This window comes from Grampus griseus (genome assembly GCF_964374135.1).
Source record: "Grampus griseus genome assembly, chromosome: 2".
NCBI lineage: Eukaryota > Metazoa > Chordata > Mammalia > Artiodactyla > Delphinidae > Grampus > Grampus griseus.
This window is the reverse complement of record NC_139018.1, coordinates 141434694-141461037: the sequence shown is the minus strand read 5'-3', so window position 1 is coordinate 141461037 and position 26344 is coordinate 141434694. Positions and strand designations below refer to the sequence as shown.

General features: G+C 45.7%; 1 protein-coding gene across 3 annotated transcripts; it reads right to left on the bottom strand.

Annotated features, from left to right (window-relative positions):
- Positions 1–185: 185 nt before the first annotated feature.
- Positions 186–26344, bottom strand: TM6SF1 (transmembrane 6 superfamily member 1; the record flags this gene model as incomplete). 3 transcript variants are annotated; one of them, XM_082648163.1, is made up of 10 exons in its annotated part: positions 26206–26344; positions 21186–21289; positions 18905–19002; positions 15260–15363; positions 13399–13481; positions 12653–12774; positions 10786–10890; positions 8902–8994; positions 8580–8699; positions 186–1160 (listed from the first exon to the last, which is right to left on the bottom strand). In XM_082648163.1, the coding sequence occupies exons 1-10, from the start codon at positions 26295–26297 to the stop codon at positions 969–971; spliced, it is 1113 nt and encodes a 370-aa protein (XP_082504289.1). In that variant the 5' UTR covers positions 26298–26344. The 3 variants fall into 3 exon arrangements, with proteins under 3 accessions (XP_082504289.1, XP_082504290.1, XP_082504291.1); XM_082648164.1 differs by lacking the exons at positions 15260–15363; positions 26206–26344 and having other exon boundaries at positions 196–1160; positions 21186–21200; XM_082648165.1 differs by lacking the exons at positions 186–1160; positions 8902–8994; positions 10786–10890; positions 12653–12774 and having other exon boundaries at positions 8614–8699.

The following is a 26344-nucleotide window of genomic DNA, read 5'->3' as shown; positions in this document are numbered from 1 at the left end:
ACTCACATTTCCAAATATGAAAAGTTCATTAAAAGATAGTAGGAATGCCAGTCCACTTCTTTTTCCTTAAAAGGTACTTTTTAATTTTGAATATTTTAATTTAAAAGTAATGAAATTTAATTAATTCATGAAAAGTCCTCTTCATTGCTCACACTAAAACATGAGAATGTAGATGACATTTTGAACTGGAAATATAGCTGACAGATTTTTAAAACAAAAGGCGTAAAGACTACAGAACTTTTTCTGAAAAAAAATATACAAAATGTTTCAAATTTAGTAAGATTTGTCTTCATAAAAGACCAAAAATAATTTATTAAAAATATACATAGAAATACAATAGAAACATTTCCAGTCATCAATAAAATAAGGGTAATGATAAAGTTATAGATCGCTCCTTAGCTACTTAGACTCACAGAAAAATTTCAGTAAAAGCAATTTTTGAAACAGCAGTAAATAATATACTTTCCTTGGGAAAACATTTTTCAAACAACATTTTTAAATATTCTGATAATTTGTCTTTTATATTGAGGTTGATAATGAAACATATAGATCTTATATGCAAAAATATTTCTCCATCTGTATTTGCTACTTTGAAATTTTTAATATGCATAGACCATTTTCACTTTTGAACAGTTTCCTTTTCATGCTCACTATTATAGGAGCTAAATTGTAATTTTTCACTTATATTTAAAGTGTGCAAACAGAATATTGAGATAGGTGGTCAAGTTTATTCACAAATAACTTGAAATATATTTCTTTAAACAAGCTTTCTGAATAACTTCAATTTTCCTTCAAAAAAAGAAAATTTATCCACATAATTCCTATGATAGCTCACATATACAGTACGGAGCAAGAATTTATGTATTCTTAAATGTTCCTGTATGGGAAGAGAGTGGAATGGGACCAAATATTGGTACCAAAATAACAAAAGTCAGTAATCTAGAGAGAAAGAACATAAAATAATGCTTTTATTCAACTTTTTCATCTGCCTTTGTTTTTATGAAGAACTCTGGTTTGTAGATACAGCGATAGGCCAAGAGCTGAGGAAGAACTCCATATGCTATGTTTAATGCTAAAAAAAGGATTTTCGCTTCTTCAGGGACTCTGTAGACATAAGCAGTTCTAGCATGAAGAGAAGCACCGATGTGAGAAAACTGAGCCTGTGGCATTAAAAAAAGGGGGGGGGTGGTAAGCATGAATTTTGTGTTTAGTTGGATGCACGATGAGTTCTGAATGGTTCATTCAGACCATGCTCCTGTGCCCTCAAAACCAGGACTTGCAAACAATCCATCGTCTTCAGTATTTCATTGAATTTAGGGCTATTCTTGACTTAACTTTTCAAATAAAGTAAACCTTTAGCACGTCTTTATCAGGCTAGCTGTTTTTTAACGCATCTAGTGCCCCCATACCAAACAGTAGTGGCTCAATTTGACAAAAAATCTGAATAAAATCTGCTTTTTCCTGATTTACCTTCTGGAGATATCCTATATAGGAACTCAGTTGTGGCTCACAAAATGTGTTCCAATTAAAATGAAGCAAGTACAGAGTTTAGACAGCTTAAAATATTTTTAGCCTAACTATTTAAAGAGAAGCACTGAGAGAGGGCCTCAGCTTCATTTATCAGTTCTTTCACCTACTCCTTGGAGCAAGAGCTCAAAGCCTTCATTATGCATTTGTTTGTTTATTTATTCACATATTTGTTTTTTTATGCAACTTAAAAAATACTAAGGGTTGTTTTGTAAGATAAGGGTGGGCGTAGGGATTTGGTTGCTCTTTATAAAATGGCAAATATACATGCAGGCAACCTTTTCAAATCAAATTATTTAGAAGTATGGCTTGTCAGCATAATCTGAGTTTACAAAACAGAAAGGCAAGAGTTTCCCATTTGTACTTAGATTACTTGTTGAGAACATACATTCAGAATGTGCCAGTTGGTCTTTTTTGATACTTTTCGTAAGCACAGGGGAATCTATTAGAAAAGGCTTCTGTGAAAGTATTTCCTCAGGATCCTTGTATCATTACAGAATGCAGTCCTGGAGTCTGCATTTCATATCTTACTGAAATTCAAGATATACACAAAGGATTGGGAATCTAAATGTAGTAAGTGGTGACTTAGTTCATCAGGATCAAAGTGAAGAGACAGAAGATACTATAATCTAAAGAAGGCACAGAAGTAACAAGAATGAAAACTAAATAATTTGCTTTAAATACATATGAGTTATCTTACATTTCCTTCCATATGAAATCAGTTTATTCTGCTAAGTGGTTAATAAATCAGTTTATTCTGCTAAGTGGTTAACACAGATAAAAGTGTTACTTAGCACTTGACTTTACTATGATGAGCAAAGGACAAGTTTTCATAAGCAGTATGTATACAGATTGTATCAGTGACAGATTTTAACAGGTTACATTTTTGCAAGTTACTGATACATTCTGGGGGCCTCTGGTAGTTTTGCTGCTTTCTGGAGATAGAAATTAAATTAGTGTGGTGTGTTGCCAAGGACCCAGGGACCAACGCCAATGCCAACGCAGGAATCGTCTGTCTGCATTGTGATATGTGAGGCACTGAGAGGGCTCTGCCCTCAAACACACCTCCCCCGGGGCACATGCCCAAACAGAACCCAGCAAACGTTAAATATTTCATCTCTGGGCTATGAAGACAAAACACCTTGAGAGTAAAGGGCATTTGAGAGGCTGCCCTGAGGAGCTGCTCTTGTGGACATTCTAGGAACACTGAACAGGAACTTGGCCCCTGTCACTATTTTCTTCTAGGGCCTATTTTGAATAACAGTATTTTTCTGAATATTGTAACTAAATTTTTTCTTCTGGACTAGAGGCCAGATTTGAACCATGGTTTTAAGAAATGTGCATTTGGTGTCTATCTTTATAGACACTTATACACATCTCAAAAAATCACCAAATTTGGGGAAATGCGGACCATAGTTTGAGAGAATAATATGAGCAATCATGCCTACTTGCATAGGGAACCTGCTAAAGAGTCTGATTTCGTAGGCTTTTTTGCTGCACTAACCGGTGCAGTTAATACCTCATTTTCACAAACAGCAAACTCATGGCAACATTAAAAAATGATCGTGTCCTTAGATTAGATTGTAAGCCCACCGGGCAGGTACTGTGTCTGATGTTTTGTGTGGCACCTATCACATTGTTAGAGCTCAATAAACGTTCAACAGTAATGGTCTTGTGACTGTCAAAATACAAAAAAGCTTCTACAAAGCATTTCTCTATTTTTATACCTATTTTAGTAGGCCTTTTGCTTCAAAATTGTTTAACAAGGGGCAAAGATGATTGCATTTCTAATCAAAAGAGGTATGTAATTGAGAGAAAGAGCCTGAGGCCAATTTTCTGCAGTTCCAGTACTGCTCATGGTTCTAATGGGTGTATTTATAGTGGCCTCACCTCTAGCTGAGTGAGCAATCCAACCATAGCTTCCTCCCAAGACATATGGTGTCCAGTTTCCAGGGTGCTGAAGTTTCAGAAAACCCTCAGTCTCACTTGAGAAGGGTTCCCTTCCCAAGCACATAGCTGCTAAGGGGCTGCACCGTGTCTCCTGGGTGATTTTCCCACCAGCACGTGAGACCTCCTTATGACAGGGCTGAAGAGCTCAGCATGAGCACTGTGCTAGTAGGATCTGGTGGCTTGGTGACCTCAGTGCTGCTGAACTGACACATGGCCAAGATTACATGTTCAAGTTATGGGTCCCAGAAATTTCTCCAAAATTCAGTGATGTGAAGTCGAGCCCCTAATAATTTTTCTTCTACTTCATTCTAAATCATTTTTCACCTTAAATTTAGTTAAGAGATTTACTTTGGGTTTTTTTTTTTTTTAAGAATGGATGGTTGGGATGGAAAATGAGGCAATAAAGTCAAAGAAAAAGGTTAAATTTTAATAGCTGTGTTTTCCTATAGAGACAGCCTGGAAAGAATTTGACTAAAAATCACAATCTTGGTTCCAGAAAGGAGAATTGAAAGAGTTTTGTGTGTCCACATAAATATTATAGGCAAAAACTAATGTGAACATTGGGACAGTAGCCAGGTTATTTGGCTGATATGGTATAAATAGCTAATCTAGAACCGTGTTACCGTTTCTTAGGGTTTTCTGAGCGCCATAGTCTTGTGGTTAAGAACACTGAATCTGGAACCAGATTGACAGCGTCAAATCCCAGCTTCACCGAAAACCAGCAATATGACCTTGTGTTAGGTATGTAACTACCTCTGGCTCCTCACCTGAAAAGCAGGAGTCCACCTCATAGGATTGTTACACAGGTTCAATGAGTTGATCTTTGTCAAGTGCTTAGGACAGTGCCAAGCACATGGAGCTCTTCCACAGACAGATACAAAACCCAAGTGAAATGCTTGCTCATGATCTGGCACTCTACTTGCTTGAAAACCAGGGCCCTTTGTTTTTAGATTCCCTTGCTGATCTTTTGACAATTTCAAGACTGTCTCCACCAAAGGATAACAAGCATGTAAAAAGACATTAAACCCAAGCTCTAGTTTTAATACTAAAAAAGATGTTTAGTGATGAATCACATCAGAAGCAAATGATTAAAATGAGATTTGCTTTAGTATCCCAATTATCCATGTTCTTCCTAAACCTTTACTTTCAGGTTTTCTTAAAGGCTTCCATAAAGGAAAAAACTTAATAAAACTTGTCCCCCAGTAGAGTCAACTCTTGACAACCAAATTATCCACAGATGAGCCTCCAGACCCTTTTGTGAGAAAGTATGTGGCACCTGCATAGCCAGGGGGTGGGAGAGTCTGAGGCAGCAGGTGGGAAGGGGCACTGGCATTGCCTGACTGAAGTGGAACTGCTCCTGCTTCCATGGCTGCGAGCTGTTAATTGGATGGCATGGCAGGCTCCCTGCCAAACCCACTGTGAATCTGTCCCAGAGCTTTCTTCCAGTTTCTCTGATTTTTAGGTAATTATACGCAACACACAGCTACAGATTAATGTATCTTCTGAGCAACATAAGGCATTTCTCCTCCGAACTCTTACTGGGAAGCTTCTAACAACAACATTAACAAAAGCAACAAAGAGGCCCACAGCTTATAATGTGCCAGGCACTGCTCTACGCCCTTTACACATATTACCTCATAAAATCCTTAACAGCAGCTCTATGAGAAAGGTACTATTATTATTCTTACTTTATAGAAGAGGAAACGGGATCAAAGAGGTGAGTGACCAAGGTCCTGAAGTGATCAGTGAATGAGATTCGAACCAGTCTGCCTCCAGAGCTCATGGTCTTAACCATATTAACTATATCTTTTCTTTTAATTTTCAGTGATATTTTAGCAGAGAAAAATTCTTCAATTGATTAAAAAATGCTAACAAGTAGATCTAAATAGCCTGTAATACTTTTCAAATTAGACTTGAAACTTTAATTTTATATGAAAAGACCCTTGGGTTAAAGTCCCCAGTGGAACTCTTCGGTGTAAAATGTGTCCTGGTTTTATTGCATTTTAGTTTACCTTTTGATTTATCTTTTGATTTCTGAAGGCAGCAGGTTTGGCAGATTCCTAAATGGTCTGAAATGAGGGACCTAATAACTACTAACCATGTTTTCCATTGACTTGTACTGGTCAAGAAGTTTTTCAAGGATTTTTTTCTTATTATTAAGTCACAGGTTCTTGGGAGTTCACTAGATCTTACAATAAAAGCATTGATAAAGTTAGTGGGATCATGAATACATAAAGCTTCTAAATTAGGAATGGCAGTTTTAGAAAGCTTGGGGTGCTAATCAAGGTAATGGAGAGCTTCTATGATGAATGTGTCCGATATCCTCTCAAGATGAGAATTCATTTCGTGAGCAAGTATTCGCTTCATATGCACTGTTTTGTTGCAGTATGATCTGTAACTTTTCCTTAGGCTGAACACTCTGAATAGGTAGATATTAAAGCCCAGCTAAGAGTTATGGGAATGTCAGACACATAATTCTCAGATTACACCATTCTTCTGTTGGGTTGGGAGAAACATCCTTCTGACATTGATAGAATCTAGTTGACAGCCTCAGGCTACCTTTGCAAATTGGGCAGTGATGGATGAGACCAGAGATTTCTTCAAGGCCTGGCGTATGGCTGAAACTGCCACTGCTGCTGCCAGCCGCTCTGCTATCCACACTGCCTTTCCCAGAACCTCCTGGCTGGAGTCACAGGTGCCTGTCTGCAAGCTTAGCCTCACCAGCAGGTACAGGGTAGGGTTCATCTTACTGTTACAGATTTAAGTACCCATTCGCCCCCAAGCTCTGACCATCCTAAGCCTCCTGACTCTGCTGACCCTGTGCACATGGCTAGGCCCTGGCCTAGGTCTTCTGCCTAGTTCTCAAGTTGTCTCCTGAGACTTGACCAGGTCCAACACTTGGCCTCACTCTTGCCAGCCTCCTAGCTGATGACACTCGGTGTTCCTGCATCAGGGCCTGGTGTGGGGCAGACCAAGGTACATGGCATGCAGAGGAAGCTGGATTGTGCAGGCAGAGCACACGGGTAATGAGTAGATGTTGAACCCTGAACAATCTAATCAAGGGGCTGGTAAGAGTGGGGCGAGTGGGAGGCCCTCTGTACCCTCTAACCAGGGCACACTCCAACATCTAAACGCTTCTGCAGTCTTTTGAAGTCTATTCAGCCAGTAAAGCCCACAGCTCAGGTGTCATTGCCTCCCACTCCCAGAAGGTCCTCTAACTCCTACATGCCACGTACAAAGTCTTACTCTGCTGTAGGATTCTGGAGCATAGTTAGTTGTTTGCATGAGGAGAGGGATAACACAACAGAGAAGAATATGGGCTTTGGAGTCAGGTGGGATTTTATATCCCTCTTCTAGTAACTTTGTGACCTTAGGCAAGTAACTACCCTGGGTCTCGGCCTGCTTATCTTTAAGTGAGGCTTTTGAAAAACTTGCAGAGATGATGCTATGTGTTCACACAGTTTCTTCTGAGGCAGACAGGAAGACCACATGTATCAGCCTCCTCTGCAGTTGGGTCGGTGCCAGGCCTGACTTCTGAAAATATCCCACATGATCTTTGCACAAGCAATAAATAAAACTTTATTTTTAACCACTGGGTATTTGCTACTCCAGCAGAGCACACGGCCTGTCTGTCTTTACACAAATAGGTAAGTAAAACACTTAGCATGGCTTGCCTTGCATGAAGTAAGGTAATGAGAGCTCAGACTATCGTAGTGGCAGTGGAGCTGTAAAAAAGTGGTGGATTTGCAAATTACTCTGGCGAGAGAACTAACCCGACCTAGTGATGGGCTACATGTAGACGGTAAGGGAATGGGAAGCGTAAAGAACTACTCCACATTTTTGACTTGAGCTGCTGGATGCCAGGAAGGGCTATTTTCAGAGATGGGGAGATGAAAGAGAAGTTGTGGGGCGGATCAGGAGTCCTATTTTAGACATTAAATCTGAGATGTCAGTAAGACACCCAAGTGAAAAGGAGGAGTTCGGAATTAAATATAAGAGTCTGGGAACAGTTTGAGCTAAAGATGGGAAATGAAAAGTCATCACCTTATAGTTGGTATTGAAAGATGGAAATAAAGACCCACACCAAGGCCTGAGAAATAAGGTATTCAGAGGTCTGCAGAGGGTACATACTAATTCTCTTTCCTTATGTCCTTCAAGGAAAGGACAGGAACCACTACTTCTGAATACTGCATCAACTTTTTTTGATATTTATATTCTAATTCTATAGTTAAGAAGAAGTACCTCAGACTGCAAAGATTGAGCCCCGTGTATTAACCCATAAATGCTGTTACTGGTTTTAAACCCTGTAAATTCTAGTGTGTCTTTTTGCCATCATAATTATACCGTAAGTATAATTAACTGTATATGCCTAGAGTTCCTGGATGAACCTCATTTTTATGCCTGCTTAAAAAGAGCGGGACAAAGATAATGATTTTAAAAGATGAGTTCACTTGGGTTTTCTAATTTACAGTAAGAAAAGAACAAAATAATTTTCTTCCTTGTTCATAAGATCAATTTGTTTTGATAGGTTGTTATCTTATAAAAATGTGCTTTGAATGATAATTCCATAGATAATTTCATTCCCAGTTCAATGAAGTAAGCATTCACTGAACATCTACTGTAGGCCAGAGGCTTGGCTAAGTAGCAGAGGGGAGGAATGGGATGACAGGCCCAGCTTCCCAGGAGCAGAACTTTTTTAAAACCGGTTTCCCTGGTCCTGTGTAGCATAATATAGTGAACTTCTGAAATCTTAAATTCAGATAGACATCTTAATGATAACAGCTCTCAATTCTCTTTCAGTAGCTGTGGTGTTCAGAGACTGGGAAACAGCAGTGCCGCTTGCTGGGTATGTGACCTTGAACAAATCATTTAACCTTGCTGGGCCTCAGTTTCCTCATCTGTATAACTAACTGAATGGCGCACCTACCAGATTATGAGATTTAAATAATGCAGAAATGTCTTCCAAAGAACTGTAAAGCAAAGGGCACAACATATCTAATAACTGTTCCCAACCCTAAAACACAGAGCAGAGATATTTTTTAGACACTCAACAATGACAGCCACATCCCCAATAAACTTTCTTAACAGCATATTCTTAGTACCTGAGCTAGACCTCCAGCATGTATCAGTGTTATGTCAGGCATCCAGGAGCATCCAGGAACCACCAAGCCATAGAGCGCCATCACAAAGTAAGGGACGGAATAGAACAGATACGCCAGCATCTACATTGAACAGGGAAATAACGTCATCAGTAAACTAATAGTTAATCTGGCCTTACGAAAAGCACAACATTTTCATCAATTAACATTTTCGCCTTAGAAAACGTTAACTCCTATTTCCTACATGGTATCACATTTTCCCATTCTTAAAAAAAAAAAAAGAAAATTAATTTTAGAAAAATCTTAGGCTTCATAACTACTTGACCTGGATTTTAGCATAAGCAGCAGGATCCTTTAGGTAGGGCTCTTGAAATTGCGTATATAATCGGCAGAGCTCAGCTGGGCAATCCAAAGCAATCTACGAACAAAAATGAATGCATTATAAAGATACAGTCACATCTGGTTCTTATGTTTGCTGATAAGGCTAAACGTGCCAGGTTTAGTCACAAGCTGCTTTCTGTTTAACAAAAGCTATTTTAGAAGCTCATCAGTAAAAAAGGAAAGAAAATAAATATTCTACAGATTTACTCTGAAGAGATTAAGTAGAGGTTAATAGTGGAGAAGGAACTGGAAACTAATGCCCTGTTCTTGGGATCTTCCGAGTATTCAGTTTAAATGTCTAGGTTTGGCTAACCAAAGCACAGCTTGCTTTAGATCATCAGTTTCACTTTTCCTGGGAATAACTCACCAACTATTCCCGGCAGGAAGAAAAGTACATTTCTATACCAAATTCATCTTAACTGTGCTTTGCAAGATTCAGAAATAGCATCCTCCTATCTCCAGTGCCTCACAGAGTAAATGGCCTTTGGGGGCAGTAAAGGATAATGATTTGAAAGTGAGGTCCTCTCTGAAGCCACCTCCTATATCCACTTTGAAAGAGGGCAGAGCAGATTTAGTCACGGCAGAGTAGACTTTAGGCCACAGAACAGACAAAGTGTCTCTCTGGCACATTACTGGGTCCCCTCTGAGTCACCTCCCTCAGGTACCATTCCTTGTGTCCTTAGCCATAAATGTTGTCCCGCCTAAATAACATGAACACGTCAGTGGCAGAGTTGGTAAAAATGGGCCCCAACCTAAAAGCCCCACCTACCAAAGGGTACACACTCGCCCATGCACACGTTTTTCTCATGTGCACAGGGGAGTGGAGATGGCTATGCAAGAAAACAGTTGGGGCTCATTTTTATTGTTGCTGTTTTTGTTCTTTTGACGTTAGGAATTACAGCAAACTAAACAAAGAATGGTTTCAGTGCTCTGTGGTCCGAGCACAGCCTATGGGCCCTGCTTTCTCCTTTACTTCCCTTCCCCATGCCACTCCTATTAGCCAGCTCTGCTCCAGGAAGTTTCTGATGATCCAAAGAGGGAGACAGCTCTTAAGGCTACTCACCCTGACCCAGCTAGCCGCCCCAAAACAATGAATCAGCTGCATCAGTTTACACTTGCCACTCTGCCCCCCAACTGCTGTGCAATGCCAGCAGCCTTAGAACAGTAATTGTCATTAAAGCTGAATATAATTACCCGTATAATTCTGGCTGCTCAAATTTATTGCTACTGAGAATAAACCATGCAACTGGGATATTGTGAAGGATCCTCGATCAATAAAAATAGTAAGAGCAATCACTTACTGAGCGCTTATTAGGTATAAGGCCCTCTCATTTAATCTTCAAACAGTACTGTAAGGTAGGTACTGTTATTTTACAGAGGAAGAAACTGAGGATCAAAGAGGTTAAGTGGTTTTTCCAAGGCCACACAGCTAGTAAATGGCCAGGAGTCTAACACTGTACTCTGACACCCCTTCCTCAATCCCATCTCCCTACTCCTGAGAACACATGGATGCTCTGTGCCACAGTCTGACTAGTCTTAAGTTACCACCCTTACCAAAGATACTCAAATCAGAAACATCAAAGGAACCAAGAGAATGAGACTCATGGCTAATTTTTCAGGTACAGAGCTTGATCCAAGGACCTGAAGGAGGTGGTATGGAGCAGCCCAGAAGGGACCTACCCCTCTGGGAGGAGAGGTCTGGGGTGAGGGTAGGAGAGTCAGGAAGCAGGTCCAGGCCTCCAGGCTCTAATGGGAGGTATGTTTTGTTAGTGCACTAGGAAATCTGATTAAAAATATACTTTATGTTATTATGATCTCTTATGCTTACCAAGCCTCTAAACAGGCAAAATCCAGTTGCCAGAAGGAGACACACAACCAACATTAAATCACATGGTCTTCTCAGCAGATCTTTCGCTTGGATTTCTTGAATGACCTAAAGTAGAGTTGGTAACTAATGAGCAGGCCCAAGGTGCCAAAGAATAATCTGAGATCTACTGAAACACAGATACAATGATGATGGGTGATAAGAGAACGTTGAGGATTCAAAACCACTAGCCATGCAACAGGAAAATAATTTCTCCCCTCAAGTCTCAGTTCCTCATCTGTGAAATGAGACTGGGCCAGGTGATCTCAAAGGGCCCTTCTGGCTCTATGAGGCCATATTTCTTTTGAAAAAGCATTTTTATGATTATAAATGTAAAATATACTCATTTTTTAAAAATAAACCATTAACCCATCATACTTCTATTAACAGTTGTTATATTTTCCAGTCACATATATAGTTATATATATATATATACACACACACACTGTACTACATATGTATGTATGATATATAATCTACATTTATTTTTTCACAAAATTAGGACTTAATGTATAAACAATTTTGCATTTGTTCCCTTGCCTCTCACTGTCTACCTATCAGTACTTTACCACATTATTAAAAATTCTTCTGAAACAACATCACATGGAAGTGCCATATCTCTGATTATTGGACATTTAGGCATTTTCACTGTTACACTTAATGTGATGATGAGCAACTTTGTACATAAATCTTTGACAGCATCTCTGATGATTTTCTTAGGATAGTGCCCTAGAAGTAGAATTACTAGATTAAAAAGTTAGATTTGTTAAGGTTGATAACACTGCCAGGTGGCTTTGCAGAGCGATTCTGAATTTATGTTCCTCCCAGCACTGTATGACAATGCCTATTTCTCCCCAGCCATCACTGTGTTTTAACAGTTTTTTTAAATGAACAGTCTATGTGTCTTACAACATGAACGGAACGGTGTTGATACACTGACATGGAGCCGAGTGAGGACCAAGGCTATGGTTACTGTTCGCTTATTTTTTAACAACCACCTCATTCCTCAAGAGGGTGTAAGGGAGTACCAGTTGTCAATGTGCCAAGCTGAGTTTACATAGCATGTGTCTAAATGTTTACAAATGAAGTGTCTGTAAATTAAAATGTATTTTAATGAATTCTATTGTAAGTCTTTTTGTAAAATGAAGAATCGTGTTCTGATTATCTCTAGTAACTCATATTTTCATATATCAATTTTGCTTAAAGGATCTTGCTTAAGGATCTAATACCTATGAAAGGAAGAGAAACTTAGAAAAATGTCACTAGCTTAGAAATGAAGACCTTAACAGAGTACCTGCCCGGCCAGTATTGTTTCACCTTGACCACCTTGGCTGTGAATGGAAGGGAGGTGTCTCAGAAGACGTCCTGTAGCCAGTCTCCATGTGCCTGGATCTCTTGGTAATCAGACCCTATGTCTGTGTGTGCTACCTGGAACAGCAGTATATCTCCAGCCTCCCTTTGGGGCAGTAGTGCATAGATATCTCTGAAAGAGGTGACCAGGTGCTCAGACTCCAGGCTGTTAACAGCCCCAGACAAACCTCACGCTCCACACACTAATGCGGAATCTGATGGGAAGAGCCAGTGCAACCTCTGGCACAGGAAGTTCCAAAAAGCATGGCCTGGCCAATCAAAGCAGATATATTCACGCAGAAACAGACCGTTCTGGCCACCATAACTAAGGTGTGAACCAATGCTGCAGAATCAGCACCATCACACTGATTGAATGCTCCAAAGGCTCCATCCCTGGAGGCATGGTTCAGTCCAGTATCCAGTGGATATGAGTGAGCCCTGCGAGTCTGAGAACAGGTTACATTTAACTTAATAAAATCACCTTTGAGGGATAATTATAATTTTCTGAGGGCTGATTATAGATTCTGAAACCAGCCCAGACAGGAAGACAAGTATATGGTATGCTTAAGAAAAAAGCAGGGCAAATGCGTGTTCCATACTTCCCTATTTAAAAAAGAGAAAAAAAGAGAAAGTCAAAAGTATATCCAAACACAACATGTAGAACACCTCCCCGTCTCAAGTCATCTAAAATTTTGATATAGGCCAGACAGTATTTTTAATGAGACCAAAAACAGGTCAATTTAAAATTATTAGGTGTTTATTAACAGGCATGCCCTATCTACAGTACTTTAAAAATAGACAATATAATATCCTGATTTCTTGCATGCATAAATAACTCTTCTACATTAGCTTTCAAGAATCTTAATTTTCAAGTACATTTATCAAGTTCCCATGGTGTGTCAAGAGTTATATATAATACAAAGAGTTGTAGGAAATATTTTCACACTGAATGTAGCCACAAACACAATACTTACCCCACTAGATCCTTCTAAAAGTCAGGAAACACTGATATTAGATAGTCTAATTGTTCAGTGTATACTTCTGAAAACTGCTCAAAAGCATTTCTTAGAAGGTGAGATGGAAGGGAAAAGGAGTAATTCTGCAAAACAGCTTTTTTGGTATACTTGGAATTTCTTGGTTCTATTACAACCAAAATAGCTTCCCTATTTAAAAACAATTCCTATTGTTTCAGAAAAGGAAAGTGAACTTTAAGATAAAGTTTCTTACCTACAATGTTTCCTGGCACAAAAACAACAATGCTCATAATAATAGATCCGACCCAATATAGGCCAATGGTTCTATAACTTTCCCTGTAATGAAAAAAATCCTGACTTAACACATTTGTCTTAGAATACTATTAGTATAAGATGCTCCACAATATTATCTTTGTTCTAACTAGTAAAGTACATGAGCCAAAATGTACTGAATCAAGAGTAATAAATCAAATACAAGGAACCCTGGTGATCAAACTGCATTTCCATATGTGATATGCTATAGAACCTCTTTGTGTCCTTTTGAATAGGAAATTATGCTTGCTACACTGATCTATTAAACCATACCATGGTCATCACTATCAAAGGAGTCCTGCCTTTCACTATTACTTATGAAACTCACAGCATGAAAGTAAAAAGAAGGTTCACAGAAAATTGGATCCATATTTTAAACCATTATTAGTAGGATGTTAAGTGGACTTTCCCTGGTGTCACAGGATTTTAGCTAAAGCCCCAGAGATAAGTATAATAAGTGATACCTACCCCATGTTCTGAAGGAGCTGCTAGACACATACCCCTAATCTTAATAGGCGATGTTGACAAAAAGTGTTTGCAACTGATAACTGACAGTCACCTCCATAAGGGGCCATGAGAAATTCAAAAAGAGATTCTCTGACGGGAAAGAGAAGTGGAGAATACTGTGTGCTTCCTGCCCTGCCCTACCCCCCAGGCCACATGCATCAGATCCCAAGAGGCCCATTCACAGTGACTGGGATTGTCAGCAGGGGGACAGACCAGAATCTTCCTCCCCAACTGGATGCTAACCGAACCACAGAAACACTGGCCCACTCCTGGCAGCAAGCAGAGCCTGAGCATTCTCAGAAATACCTGATGTGTTCCCTGGAGCTTGGGAACATTCATGAAGAGATGGGCGGGGGGGGCTTAGAAAAGTCCAGAAATTAGTTGGAACTGTCCTTGAGTGGATGACTGAGGGCATGGGAGGGGCACAGGACAGCTGGTCAAGCTGAGTTTCAACCTGGTGTGGGGCAAAATGCACGGCTTTCTCTAACCTGGAGCCAAGGGGAGGCCTGGGAAGGTAGCTGGGCTTGAGCCATCTTTTAAGGATCCCCACCCCAAAGGGCGTGCCTCCTGGATTGCAGAGGCCCCAGCAGAAAGAAGCTGTGGGTGTACCACCATGGGCAGGAGAGTCACACAAATTCAGTCTGGGAGAGCATTGCTCATTTCAGGGATCAGTGTAATGCAGAGGTTCCTTCCTGTGGTAGGGGTCTCCAAGAACCCACACATGTGCCCCACAAGACAGCCAGCATGTCCTAACGGAGGCTACCAATTCCCAGAAAACAGCAATTGTCGTGTTAGACTCTGCCCCGCTTCCTTTAACCCCATGTACATACACACATGCTCCCAGAGGAGCCAGCCGCAGAGCAAGCTGAGAAGGAATCAAGGGACAGACCACGCACCCCAGCCTCAAAGCAGGCCGCTAGGCCGCTAAGCTTCAGGGGTAAGCCTGAACTGGAGGGAGAGAGAGCTCTGAACTGATAGGAGTTTGAAGTTTTGAATTACTATGTGCTGGGCTTTAATTTCTGAAAATGAGACTGCTCTTATAAGAGAACATAATCAGAAAGTTAGGGGGTCTGCCCGAGCTGTCCATCATGGCAGAGGAGAAATCCAGAGGCATATGTTCGAAAGGCAGTGACACAAGGAAAAATAAAGCCATGTCTAACTTGTCTCCACAGACCCTAGATTCATGTCCGTGTGTACCTGCCTGTGTCTGTGCCTCTCTACATCCATTTTCCTTACCTACCCGCCTACCGATTGCTAAGGTAACAAAGGCACACCCACCAGGCGAACTGACTTACTCCCAGGCTATGGCTGCCACCATCACCAGATACATCAGATAATGAGCAGAGCCATCCCAGTAGCAGATCATGTGCCCATAGGCCGTGTTCAGATACGGTTCACCCTAAGGAAAGCATTAAACAGAAGTCCACTTTAAATATGACTCAGACACTTCAACACAGAACACCAGACCTGTATTGAAAGTAAAATAAAGCAGCAGGACATCTTCGTCTGCTAAAATGAAACTATTCTTAATCCCATACAATGACACAATTGGTAGAAACATGAAAATATACATTTACCCTGGAGCCGCCAGAACTAGGGTCTGCCACACGGAGTGGAATTAAGAGAATGCCTGGCCTATGCTAGGTCAACACAGGTGTGCACAGTGATGCAAAACTTATGGCGTTACAGGCAGTCCTGGCCGCATGATGAACTCACTGAGGCCAAGTCTAATCTGTGACTAAAGGTGTTTGGCTCTGGGCAGAAGGGGTGGCCAGGGAAGATCCTGCTGACCAGAGCCACTGGCTGACCTTCAAAATTCATACTGACCCAGAGGCTTGCTGGGATGAGTGTGAGGAAGGCACGCCTTTCCCCCGCCTCTGTCCCCAGTGCAGGCACAGACCGGCAGGCACTATACTCAGAGCTTCACACCCAACCCCTCGTTCAGCCTTCCCAACAACACTATGGGATAGACACGATTGACTCCATTTTACAGATGAGCAAACAGAGGTTGGAAGAGGTTACCTGACCTGCCTAAGGTCACAGAGCTAATTCCTAGCAGAAACTATACTACCAAGAAGAGCTATACTTCCGAGAAATTTTTAATTTTATAAACACAGATTATATGATGAACGACATTTCCCTTTCCCAGGTGCTTATGTTTCCAGGTGGCTACTGTACAATCACTGTCAAACTTGCCTAGGTTTTTAGTGTCATTCTGGCTCCAACTCACTTTCCTTTCTTCTTTCTCCCACATTTGTGATCTCCTGCCTTGTTTCAGATGTTTTCCTAAGATGCCTTAAATCCTTTCTACAACAAGGAACAGAGCAGATCAACCAGCCCATCAGTCAACCAACCAAGCAGGGGATTCTCTGAAGCTCTGCACTCCCCTGGGGCAAAGACTGCTCTCTGTCATCTTGCCTCAAAAATCACATCAAGTGAAAATCACAGAGGTGGAGGAAACAACGTGAGTCATACTTCAGTACCCATGCCTGGCCCACATCTTTTCTCTCTGACATGATTTGATTGGATAATACTATCCAAGTTCATGGTTTTAATCATTGATGCGTACACACCTGGCTCTCACGGCCAGTGCTGACCTCTCCTGGTGGCTTGATGGGTATCTTCAACTGTCTGGTCCGTGGGCCCTTCAAACTCACCTTACCTCCTTTAACTCATTGGCTTCCCCCTTCAACCAAGCCCCACCTGGCCTCTCTGTTTTCATGGCGACACCATTCAACTTACCCAGGTCAAAACCACAGGGTCGTTGTTCATTCCTTGTTCTCTTATGCAGTCTGTTGGCAAGTCCTATCAATTTTACCTCTATAATGTCACCCCAGGCAACCCTCCCTCTCGTCATGGCCTAGTTCAAGCCCTCAGTGCCCCTCACTGGACCTTTCCCACATGGTCTTCCTACCTCTCTCCTCTCCTTCCGATTCACCTCACCGCTGCCCTGGCTCTTGACATGTCACTCTTCTGCTCAAAAACCTGCCAAAGCTGCTGGTGGCTGCAAGACCAAGACCCACCTCCTCTTATCTGGCAGCCGGGTCCCTGAGCCTGGCCCTGCAGACCCTCCCACAGTTACACCCCAGCCCCCCATCTCATACCCTGTCTCACCACCCTCACCAGCTCAACCTCCAGGCCCTCTAGGCGGCTGCCTCCTTCCTGAAACCTCCCCGCTCTGGACTCAGTGGCCCTGCACTCTCCAGGCTTTCCTTCTGCCTCTTCGCCTGTCCCCTCACAGTCCACTTCAGAGGCTCCTGATCTTCTGGCCACGGTCTCCAAAGTTCCACCCTCGGCCCTCTCCTCTCTCCCCTCTCCTTTCCTCTCAGACCTTCAGGTACCAACTGTACTCTGATGGTCCTTGTTCTCCTCCCCGAGCTCAACAGCTGCAAAGCCCTGCCAGCTGGGACACCTGCCAGGATGTTCCTTACCCACCTCAAACTCCACACGTCCCCAGATGAACTCGGCATCATCCCTGCACACGTGTGCCCCAGGCTGGCAGTGGGGAGACATATGCTGTTTCTCCTCTCTAAGCCTCCTTTTTTTTTTTCTTTTTTGGCTGTGCCGTGCAGCTTGTGGGATCTTAGCTCCCCGACCAGGGCTGGAACCCACGCCCCCTGCAGTGGAAGCGCGGTCCTAACCACTGGACCGCCAGGGAAGTCCCTTCTCTCTAAGCCTTTGCCCACACTGTCTCTTCTCCTTGGCATGCCCTCCACCCCCTAGTCTATCTGGAAAACGTTTATCATCCACGGCCACTGCCATTTTTAAAAAAGCCGAGGGCAGCGTCACCAACTCGCTGAGGCTCCCCCGAGTGCTCCCAGAGTCAGTTCTTCCTCAGTGCGCGCTGCGCCTGGCGTGAGCCTCCGTCTCTGCACCTAGGACCATGCCATCTCACTGCCACATGAGCTCCTGGAGGGAGAAAGCAGGTCTTGTGACCCCCCCCCAGTCTGCTCACCGAACATCTGTGGAACTGCATTTCCCCTTTTGTCCCTCTCCGGTTGAATAACACCAGCGTTCTTCCAAAAGCAGGAATCAGGACGGCACCTCAGCCCTTACTCTCCCCATTGCCCCCAACTCATCCCCGAGACCTACTCATTCCAGCCACCCAAGTTCTCTGAAGTCCGTCCGTCCTTCTCTACTGTCCATGCTTGGCCTCCGTCTGGGCCATCTTCATGCCCTCGCTGGCCCTGCAAAAGCCTCCTGACTGGTGTCCCAGCTTATGACATCGACCCTTCCCGTCAAGCCCATCCTTCTCAGAGCTGACTGCACTGTTCGCTGACTTAACATCTTCCCTCACATGCGGGACAAAATCCAAACTCCCTTAGCTTGCACACAAAGCTCCCCATTGTTTGAAACACAGATGAAGACTACACTTCCAGCTCTGCTCCTTATTTCCTGTGTGACCTTAAGTACGTTACTTAACCTCTCTGGGGCTGGATTCATCACACCATAAAATAAGGAAAAAGGACTAGCTCTGTCAGGTGCCAGGTAGGTCTATCATGCTGTGATGGGGGGAGGAGTGCATGTTCATCCTCACAATCAAATGGCTTTCTTAACTGCCTCAGTGTTTGGGGCTTTATACATTTAAGACTGACCTGGGCTTTCTTAGAGAAGAGTGTATTAATAACAGTAGATACACAGATACTGGATTCACTTAAAGTAACCTCATTTATATTAAATACAAGTAAAGGGGAAAGGTGGTGGGTTGGGTGTGAGGAAGGAGCTGTAAGACCGAACGCCGAGGAGAACTGCCTCCCACGATCCAATCCTAACTTTCCGCTTCACCTTCCACGTGACTAAGTGTCCTGTGTCTATGGCAGCAAATGAAATACCGTGTGTCATCCCTGCTTACACTAAACGAAAGGATTTCCATCTCGAGCAATGCTGTTGGGGTCGCAGACCCTTTAGTTCAAGGCTCGTACTCGCTACCGACCCCGTACCTCTCTCAAGTAGTATGTCATGAAGCCGTCAATGATCCCGTCCTGTTCCAGTCCTATGATGAGGTTCACCACGCTGGTAAATCCAAAAACTGCATACACTAGAGCAAAGAAAGCAGCAGTTCAAAAAGCCGTAGCTCAGGGGACGTTGCCTAAGAGCCTGGCGTTCGCCAGTAATGATTTCTTTTCCTGTTTTCCAGAAGATACTGTGGACGTTGTCAATACGGACTAGAAGAACGTACCTCCTGTGCACGCAGCTGGATCTCTGCCCGTGTCGTGGAGCTGGGAGAGGACACCTCCCGACCCAGGGAGTAGCGAGTGACAAAGTCACCCACTGACTGTCCCAGAGGATTCTACCAGCCTGCCCCACCCATCCTCCACTTCCTACACGTGGCTGCCAGGGCCACATCTGCATCCCACCTGGGTAGCGGGAACAAAACCATTAACCAGTGGCCAAGGAAGCACAGAGGTGACCCCCAGGTTTAAAACATGGACTCAAAAGAGATCATTCATCTCAATGGTTACCAAGCAGTCTGCCTCACGGTGTGTCCAACGCACTTGCTTCATCCCACGCTGGAGATCCGAAAGACAGACAGTGGCTGACGTGCAAGTGACAGTGGCTTTAAGAAGAAAGGCCAGCGATTTTTTAAAAAAATGGATACGAGATGGAACCGATGAATGTTAAAGAAGGAAAGCCGTAGCATCTTAGAGAATCTCACTAAGGTTGTGAGAATCTCCTCAACGGGCTGAAAACTACCAGCAACAAACAGCTTAGGAATAACACTTTTTAAACAGTGAGTGATCAAATTTAGCGTGTGGCAGTTTGTCAATAAAGCTGCACGTTCAAGTTGTAACAAATCGGTGTCAAACTATGTGATGGGCATGGACGGTAGAAAAATCTGATGATGAATATCAAAACAGCTGTGAAAAAAGAAATGGAGAGGAGAGAGGGGAAGGTTAACTCACAGAGAAGGGAAGCTGCCCTTGCCCTGAGTCTGCGTTTACCTCTTCCCCAGAAGGAGCAGAAGGCCCACGCGTGCCCGGCCCTGTAGACCCTGCCTCCCCGGGCCTCTGTGCAGGCCTCTGGTCCAGATCCCGCTGACAGCGATGAGCCATCAGGTGATCAGCCACTGCGTGTCTCCCAGGAGAGGAAGCCTTCAGCACATGCTCATTCGGCTATTCTAGCAACAATCGCCGATGCCAACAGGAGTGTCAGACGCTGGGTCAGAGATGGCAAGGACATTCTCTGCCCTCCAGTCTGGCCCTGTGGCTGCAGTGACAGACATGAGGACAGAGGGCTGAGGGGGTAGGAGCAAGGGTCCTCCACCCTGAGGAGTTGCGAGAGACATGAGCGCAGCTAAGCGTGGGCTCCACGGAGTGTGGAGGGAGTCGGGGGAAGACGGCAGCAGGCGACCAGCCTGCAGAGGGGGGCAGAGGCCAGATCAAAGGCAGGTGGAGTGGGGCCTTGAACTCAGACAGGCCCAGCTCATCTCCTGACCGGCTGTCAGGTCTTAGGTAAGTTACATCATTTCTCTAAGCTTCAGCATTTTTTACATGCAAGTTGGGAGAAATTGTGCGGGTCAGTGCTGTCTCACTAACTGTGACCTTGACCACGTTTCTTAGCACCCTCTGAGCCAGATTCTTCATCTGTGCAGGGAGGACATTTGTTGTGAGGATTAAATAAAATGATACTGCTAATGCGGTCAGAGTCACACGAGGCACACCACAGGTGCTCAACCAGTGGTGTTTTTATTCCTTTAACATACAAGCGTACTTGCCAGGCAGTGGTCTAAGTACTTTACAACTAGTATCTAATGTTGGTACCAACCCTCCGTGGTAAGTATTGATACTATTATTTTCCTCATTACACAAATGTGCAAACTGAGGCTCCATACGGCTACATTCCTACACGTGGCTGCCAGGGCCACATCTGCCAGGTGGAGGGCGCTGCAAACAGCAGGCTGAAGGCAGGAAGCCAGGAAGGAGCTGGTAAAAGAGCCGAGGCCAGAGGTCAGAGCATGGCTGGGCACAGGGGAGAGGAACGGAGGGGTGTCCTGCCTGGCCCTGGCAGCGACTTTCCCTCCACCAGGCTCCCAGCTGCGACAGGGTGGGGTCCGCAGCCTGGGAGAGACTTTAGCTTACAGGAGAACAAAAATACTCCCACCCTTCCCGCCGCTTTACCGGGGGGCTCAGAGTATTCACAACCACAGAGGGAAAGAGACCTCAGACCCCAGTGTTGTGCTCTTAAGTGGACACAAAGTGTTTCCCTCCCATGGAGACGTACCATAGAACAGTGGGTCCCGGGGTGGTTTCCTTTTGACCAGGACACGAGCCAACAGGGCTACCAGGAACAGGATGAGGGCAGCCACCCCTACAATTGTCCAGGAACTGCAACGACCAGAACAGGGAGGTGGTCACTTATCAAAATAAACACACTGGTGTATGGAATTCCCTGGCTATTGAATGCATTCTCTCGCAGCTCTGCCTCTGCCTATCCCTCAAGCACTGTGGAGTTCATGAAGTTTATCCGCAGCACTTGGGCCCCTCTGGGCTGCCCCTGTGACTTTCAGGGACCAGAGATACTAGGTCCTCACTCTCCTGTCATCCTGCCCACCTGGGTGAACCATGTGTCCGAGCGCCCTCTGCTGCTGTCCCGCTGCCTCTGTCCACCTGCTCCTCCAAGCCCTGTTCCCAGTGTCTGACAGGTCTAACCACTGAATCTGCCTCCTCTCTCAGGGCCAGCTGGAAACCCTCAGACCGAGCTCCAGGGAACACACAGGAGTCACAACTACATACACCTTCTCGGTGGACAAGCCACAGGCTGTGTGTATCATCAAAGGGGACAGAGGACGAGGCCAATCCAAGGAGGGAAGAGCCTAGGCCGGGCCTAAGGCCAGAATGATGCCAGCGCCCCAACACCCAGGAAGCCAAGCCAGCATGCAACCCCATGCCCAGGAAGCCAGGGTGAGGCTAGGTTGGGCACAGCCCCTGGTCTTTCTCCTGGGAAAGGGCATGGCACCAAGGAGACTGGGGACCAAAGGCCCTCCTCAGCAGGACAGCACTAGGGCACGAGGCTTGGTGGAGTCAGCAGTCAAGGGACCTGGAGTCCAGTACCTACTCTGCCACTCCCTGTGTGACCTTAGGAACATCATGTCATTTCATCATCTGGTTTTTAATTCATTAAAAAATATATTGAGGGAAAATGCCTTGCACACCCCTATGTGCCAGGCACTGTGGATGAAAAAGAGATCCCTGTCTACATGGGGGGAACCTATCTCAATAGGCTCTGAGCTTTCTCACCCAGAAGGCTACCTCCAGTCCTAAGAGATGTTCTCTCTCTCACTCCTCCACACCAACAAGGCATCCAGTTCTAGACAAAGCACCACCTGGCCCACTCCCATGGCCTGCTACACTCCTCAGTAGCCCTTGAGAGAGGCTGCAAGCACCACTCCTTAGCCAGAGCCCTCCACACCATCACAGAGGATTTCTGGATAACGTTTGCCACATGCCCTGGGACTCCTGGAAAGTATCCTTCACAGCCCACCAATACCTACTAATATCTGAGGGACGAACTTATCCTGAAGTTCACTCCACACACCTACAGCTGGAATGGGTGCTAGGCACCAGTCAGAAATCTGCCCCTAATGTCAGAGAGGTCAGTCAGGAAGTGATCCAGCTCCTTGCAGGTAGATGGACCCCAAGGAGACTGGCCCCAGGTCCAGGAAAGCTGTGTCCCCAGCACCTGGCCCCAGGACCCACTTAAAGAGTAAAGGAGTGGGCTCTGGGCATCAGCAGCGCCCAGATTTCCAAATGCCACCCTAGACCTACAGAATCAGAATACTTCAGGGGTGGGGTATGGGAACGTGCAACCTTTTCCAAGAAACCGGGATGAGTATGCACAGAAAGTCTGCCTCGGGACCTCTTTTAAGGTGTTCAGGAATTGATGGATGAATGAGGGAGGGAGGGAAAGGAAGAGGAAGAAAGGAAGGAGAAATGGGATGGATGGATGGGTGGATGGATGGTAGATGGATGGACAGATGGATGGTAGATGGATGGATAGCTGGATGGATGACAGACGATGGGTGGTGGGTGGAGGGATGGATGATGGATGGTGAATGGATGAATGGATGGATGGACGGATGGACGACGGACAGTGGATGGATGGGTGGATGGACGGATGGTGAATGGATGACATAGTTCTATGACAAGAATGAGGATGACCATGTCAGTGACCAGGTAAGAGACTGAAATAGGAGGTTTCTAGCGGTACACATCAGTGGATGCTCCAGGCTCCTCCTGTAGGGATGAGACAAAGGAGGAGAGGATGGAAGAGGAAGCTAATGTGGGTCAGGAACATGATGCTGGGCTGAAGCATCCGGTGAAGAGGGAAGAGGATAGTGTGTGATGTAAGCTGACAGACATTTTAATCACAGCCTGAGACAGGTAGTGGCCAGGAGACAACTCCCATCCCTGCTCCTACCAAGGACCTAGGCTCGCAGCCAGCACCGTCACATAGCTGGTGCTCTTCTGGACTATGAGAGAGCAGTGTGAACTGGTTCACGGTGTCCTCTCACGCTCTCCACCTCTGGGGGAGGAGCAAAAAATGAAGAGAAACTGGGGCAACAGATCACCTGTGTCTCCCAGTGACAGCCAAGTGCAGGGCCTGCTCAGAACAGGGAGAAATGGATCCAGCAGGGACTCGGGGTGTGGGGGGAGGGGTAAGGGCTGCCACTAACCCAAGGGTGGAAATGTTGTTAGTCTTGGAATGTGTGTGTGTTTTGGGATGGGGGGCGGGGAGTTACTGATGCCCTTCCATGAACAGACAGCTACTGAGCGCGGTCATGTATGGGTGAGTATGAGCAGAGTGTTTGTGTGTGCGTGTGTGTTTGTGTGTGTGTGTGTGTATTTGTGTGTGACAGAGAGAGAGATCCCACCCTTTTCTGACTCCTCGACTTAATCTGATTTTTCTGTTTTTCAGGCTTTTGTAAAAGGTCTGGTGGGAAGGAAGCTTCAACTAAGTCAACTAATGCAAACTTAACGGGATAGCCCACTAGGCACGAGGCCCCGTGCTGGGCAGGACAATACTAAGGGGAGCTATGGCCTGAGAAGGTAAGTTCTGACCACAGGAAAGTAACTCTTGTGGGAAGAGCACAACCCAGCCGGGCTCAGAGGAGGGAGAGATCACATCTGCTTAGAGGGACCTGGAAGAGGAAGAGGTGGCATTTTCCTCTGGGCCATAAAGCCCAGGTGTGGCTTCAACAGTCAGCTACAGGGAGAAAGGCATCCCCGTCAGAGGGAGCAGTGTGAGCAATGGCGAGGAGGTGGGAAAGTTAAGGAGTGTCCTAGGGGCACAGAACAGTCCCGTGTGGCTGAAGCACCAGCACAGTGGGCTGCGCTGGTGGGCTGAGGCAGAAATGCACAGGGCACTGGGGCAGGAAGGGGACCTCCCGTGGGAGGCTTTGCCATGGGCTGGGCCAGAGAGGGCCAGTGCCAGGGGAACAGGAAGGAGGAAACATGCTAGCCCAGCCCGGGGAATTAGGGAGAAGGAGACAATGGGAGGGCTGGAGGGAAGGAGTGGAGAAAGAAGAGGGAGGAATCAAAAGCTACTGGGATTTTAACCTGCAGGAGGACAGGAAGAATGGTTGGAACCAATTATTCCAAACTCTGCAGGGCTTAGCAATGTGCTCAACAATACACAGCAATACATAATTCACCATGTGTTCAGTAAATGCCATCACCATCCTCCCAGTGGCTGAGGCCAAAATCTCAGTCATCCTCAGATTCTCTCCATGCCATGTGATCCTTCAACAAGCTGCACTGCCCCCCCTCCCAAATATCCCAGCACCCAGCCACATCCCTCTCCCTGCACTGCTCCCTGTTCCCCTACCTGGAAAGCTCTGTCCCCAGATCTTCCTGTGGCCACCTGCTGCAGCTCAAGTCACCTCCTCCAAGAAGCCTTCCCTGACCACCAGTCCCCCCCATCACTCTCATGTCGCCCCACTTTCTGTGCTGATGTCTATCTCAACACATGCCTCCCCAATCTCTTGCGGTCTGTTCATAGCTATTTCCCCAGCACCTGGAACAGTGCCAAGCATAGAATATGTACTCAATAAATATTTGCTGAACTGCCCATAATGCCATTTTAGGAGGGCAGGGTCCTCCATGCACTATATTCACAGACATGTGACATTCACTGCCCAGAGATGCTTCTTCCAGGAGTTGTGCCCCAAGACTGGGTCAGACCGAGGGCTGTCACCGCCCATGCCTAGGGAGCACTCAGTATGGATGGCTGCCATCTGGATAAGGCTGTCAGCAAGTGGTGGCCCCAGGAACGAGAGAGGAGCAAGTCACCGCCCTGTGGGCAGACACTTCTCTACAGCCTGCAGGTCTGGAGGGGGTCTGCAGCATACAGACTGATGCAATCTCCTTAGCACCAACTGCTGTGGGACACATAACAGGTTTACTTCCTCTTCCCCGCAGAGAGCAAGAAACATCAGCAGGCCCGGGGGTCTGTCTGGCACCTTTCCCACTGCTGGAGCAGGCTGGCTGCTGACTGGTGCCCATTGCTTGACCAGGGATCCCTCACAGAGGAGAGGCAGGGCTTTGAACCAAATCCATATGCGGCCTCCTTCAGCCCCACCCATTTCCTTAGCATGGAACTGCCCTGCCTCTCTGCCTCGCTGCCCATCCTACACAACACTGCGCCCTTACGGCTTTTTGGATCCCGACAATAGGATGCAAATATAGGCCATTTGACAGACAGGAGAACTGAGGCCGGGCCCCACGGTTAGTGCCAAAGCCAGGCCTAGAACCCAGGTCTTTGTCTGTTCGTTCTGGGCTATTTCTGCTAGTCATTCACAACAGTTTCTAAAATTAATACGAAATGACAAGTATGCGTGTGTGCATACATGGAAACGTTCCTGAGAAATGCGAAACGAACAAGGCACAGCCTGAGATAAGACCAAGCTCCCAAGTTGTCGGTGTGTGTACCGCCCCACCCCTGCCCCTGGGCACTTGAAGGTTAGGGGCATTGCCTTATTGACCTCTGTAACCCCGGATACCTGGCACGGGGCGGGCACAGAACGGACGCCCAGCACTTGCCCCCAGAATTGCGCCGAATGTCAGGGATGCCAGCCTAAGCGAGGACCCCGGCCCGCACGACTCCGGGCGCCTCCCCTCCTCCGGCCGCCCGCCGGGAGCCCTGGAGGCCGGCGAACCGCTGCCCTGCAGTTTGCGGCTCGGCCCCCTCTGAAAAGTTGCTGGGGCTCCTGACGCGCCGACCCCCGCCGCGCGCACCCACTCACTCGTGCTGGGCCGCCAGGTGGTTGAAGACGTAGGTGACCGGGATGGCCGAGAGGGACAGCACGAAGACCCCTGTGGCCGCCGAGGCACTCATCGCCGCCGCCGCCGCGCCGCTTGCCCTTCACCGCATCCCGCGCGGGC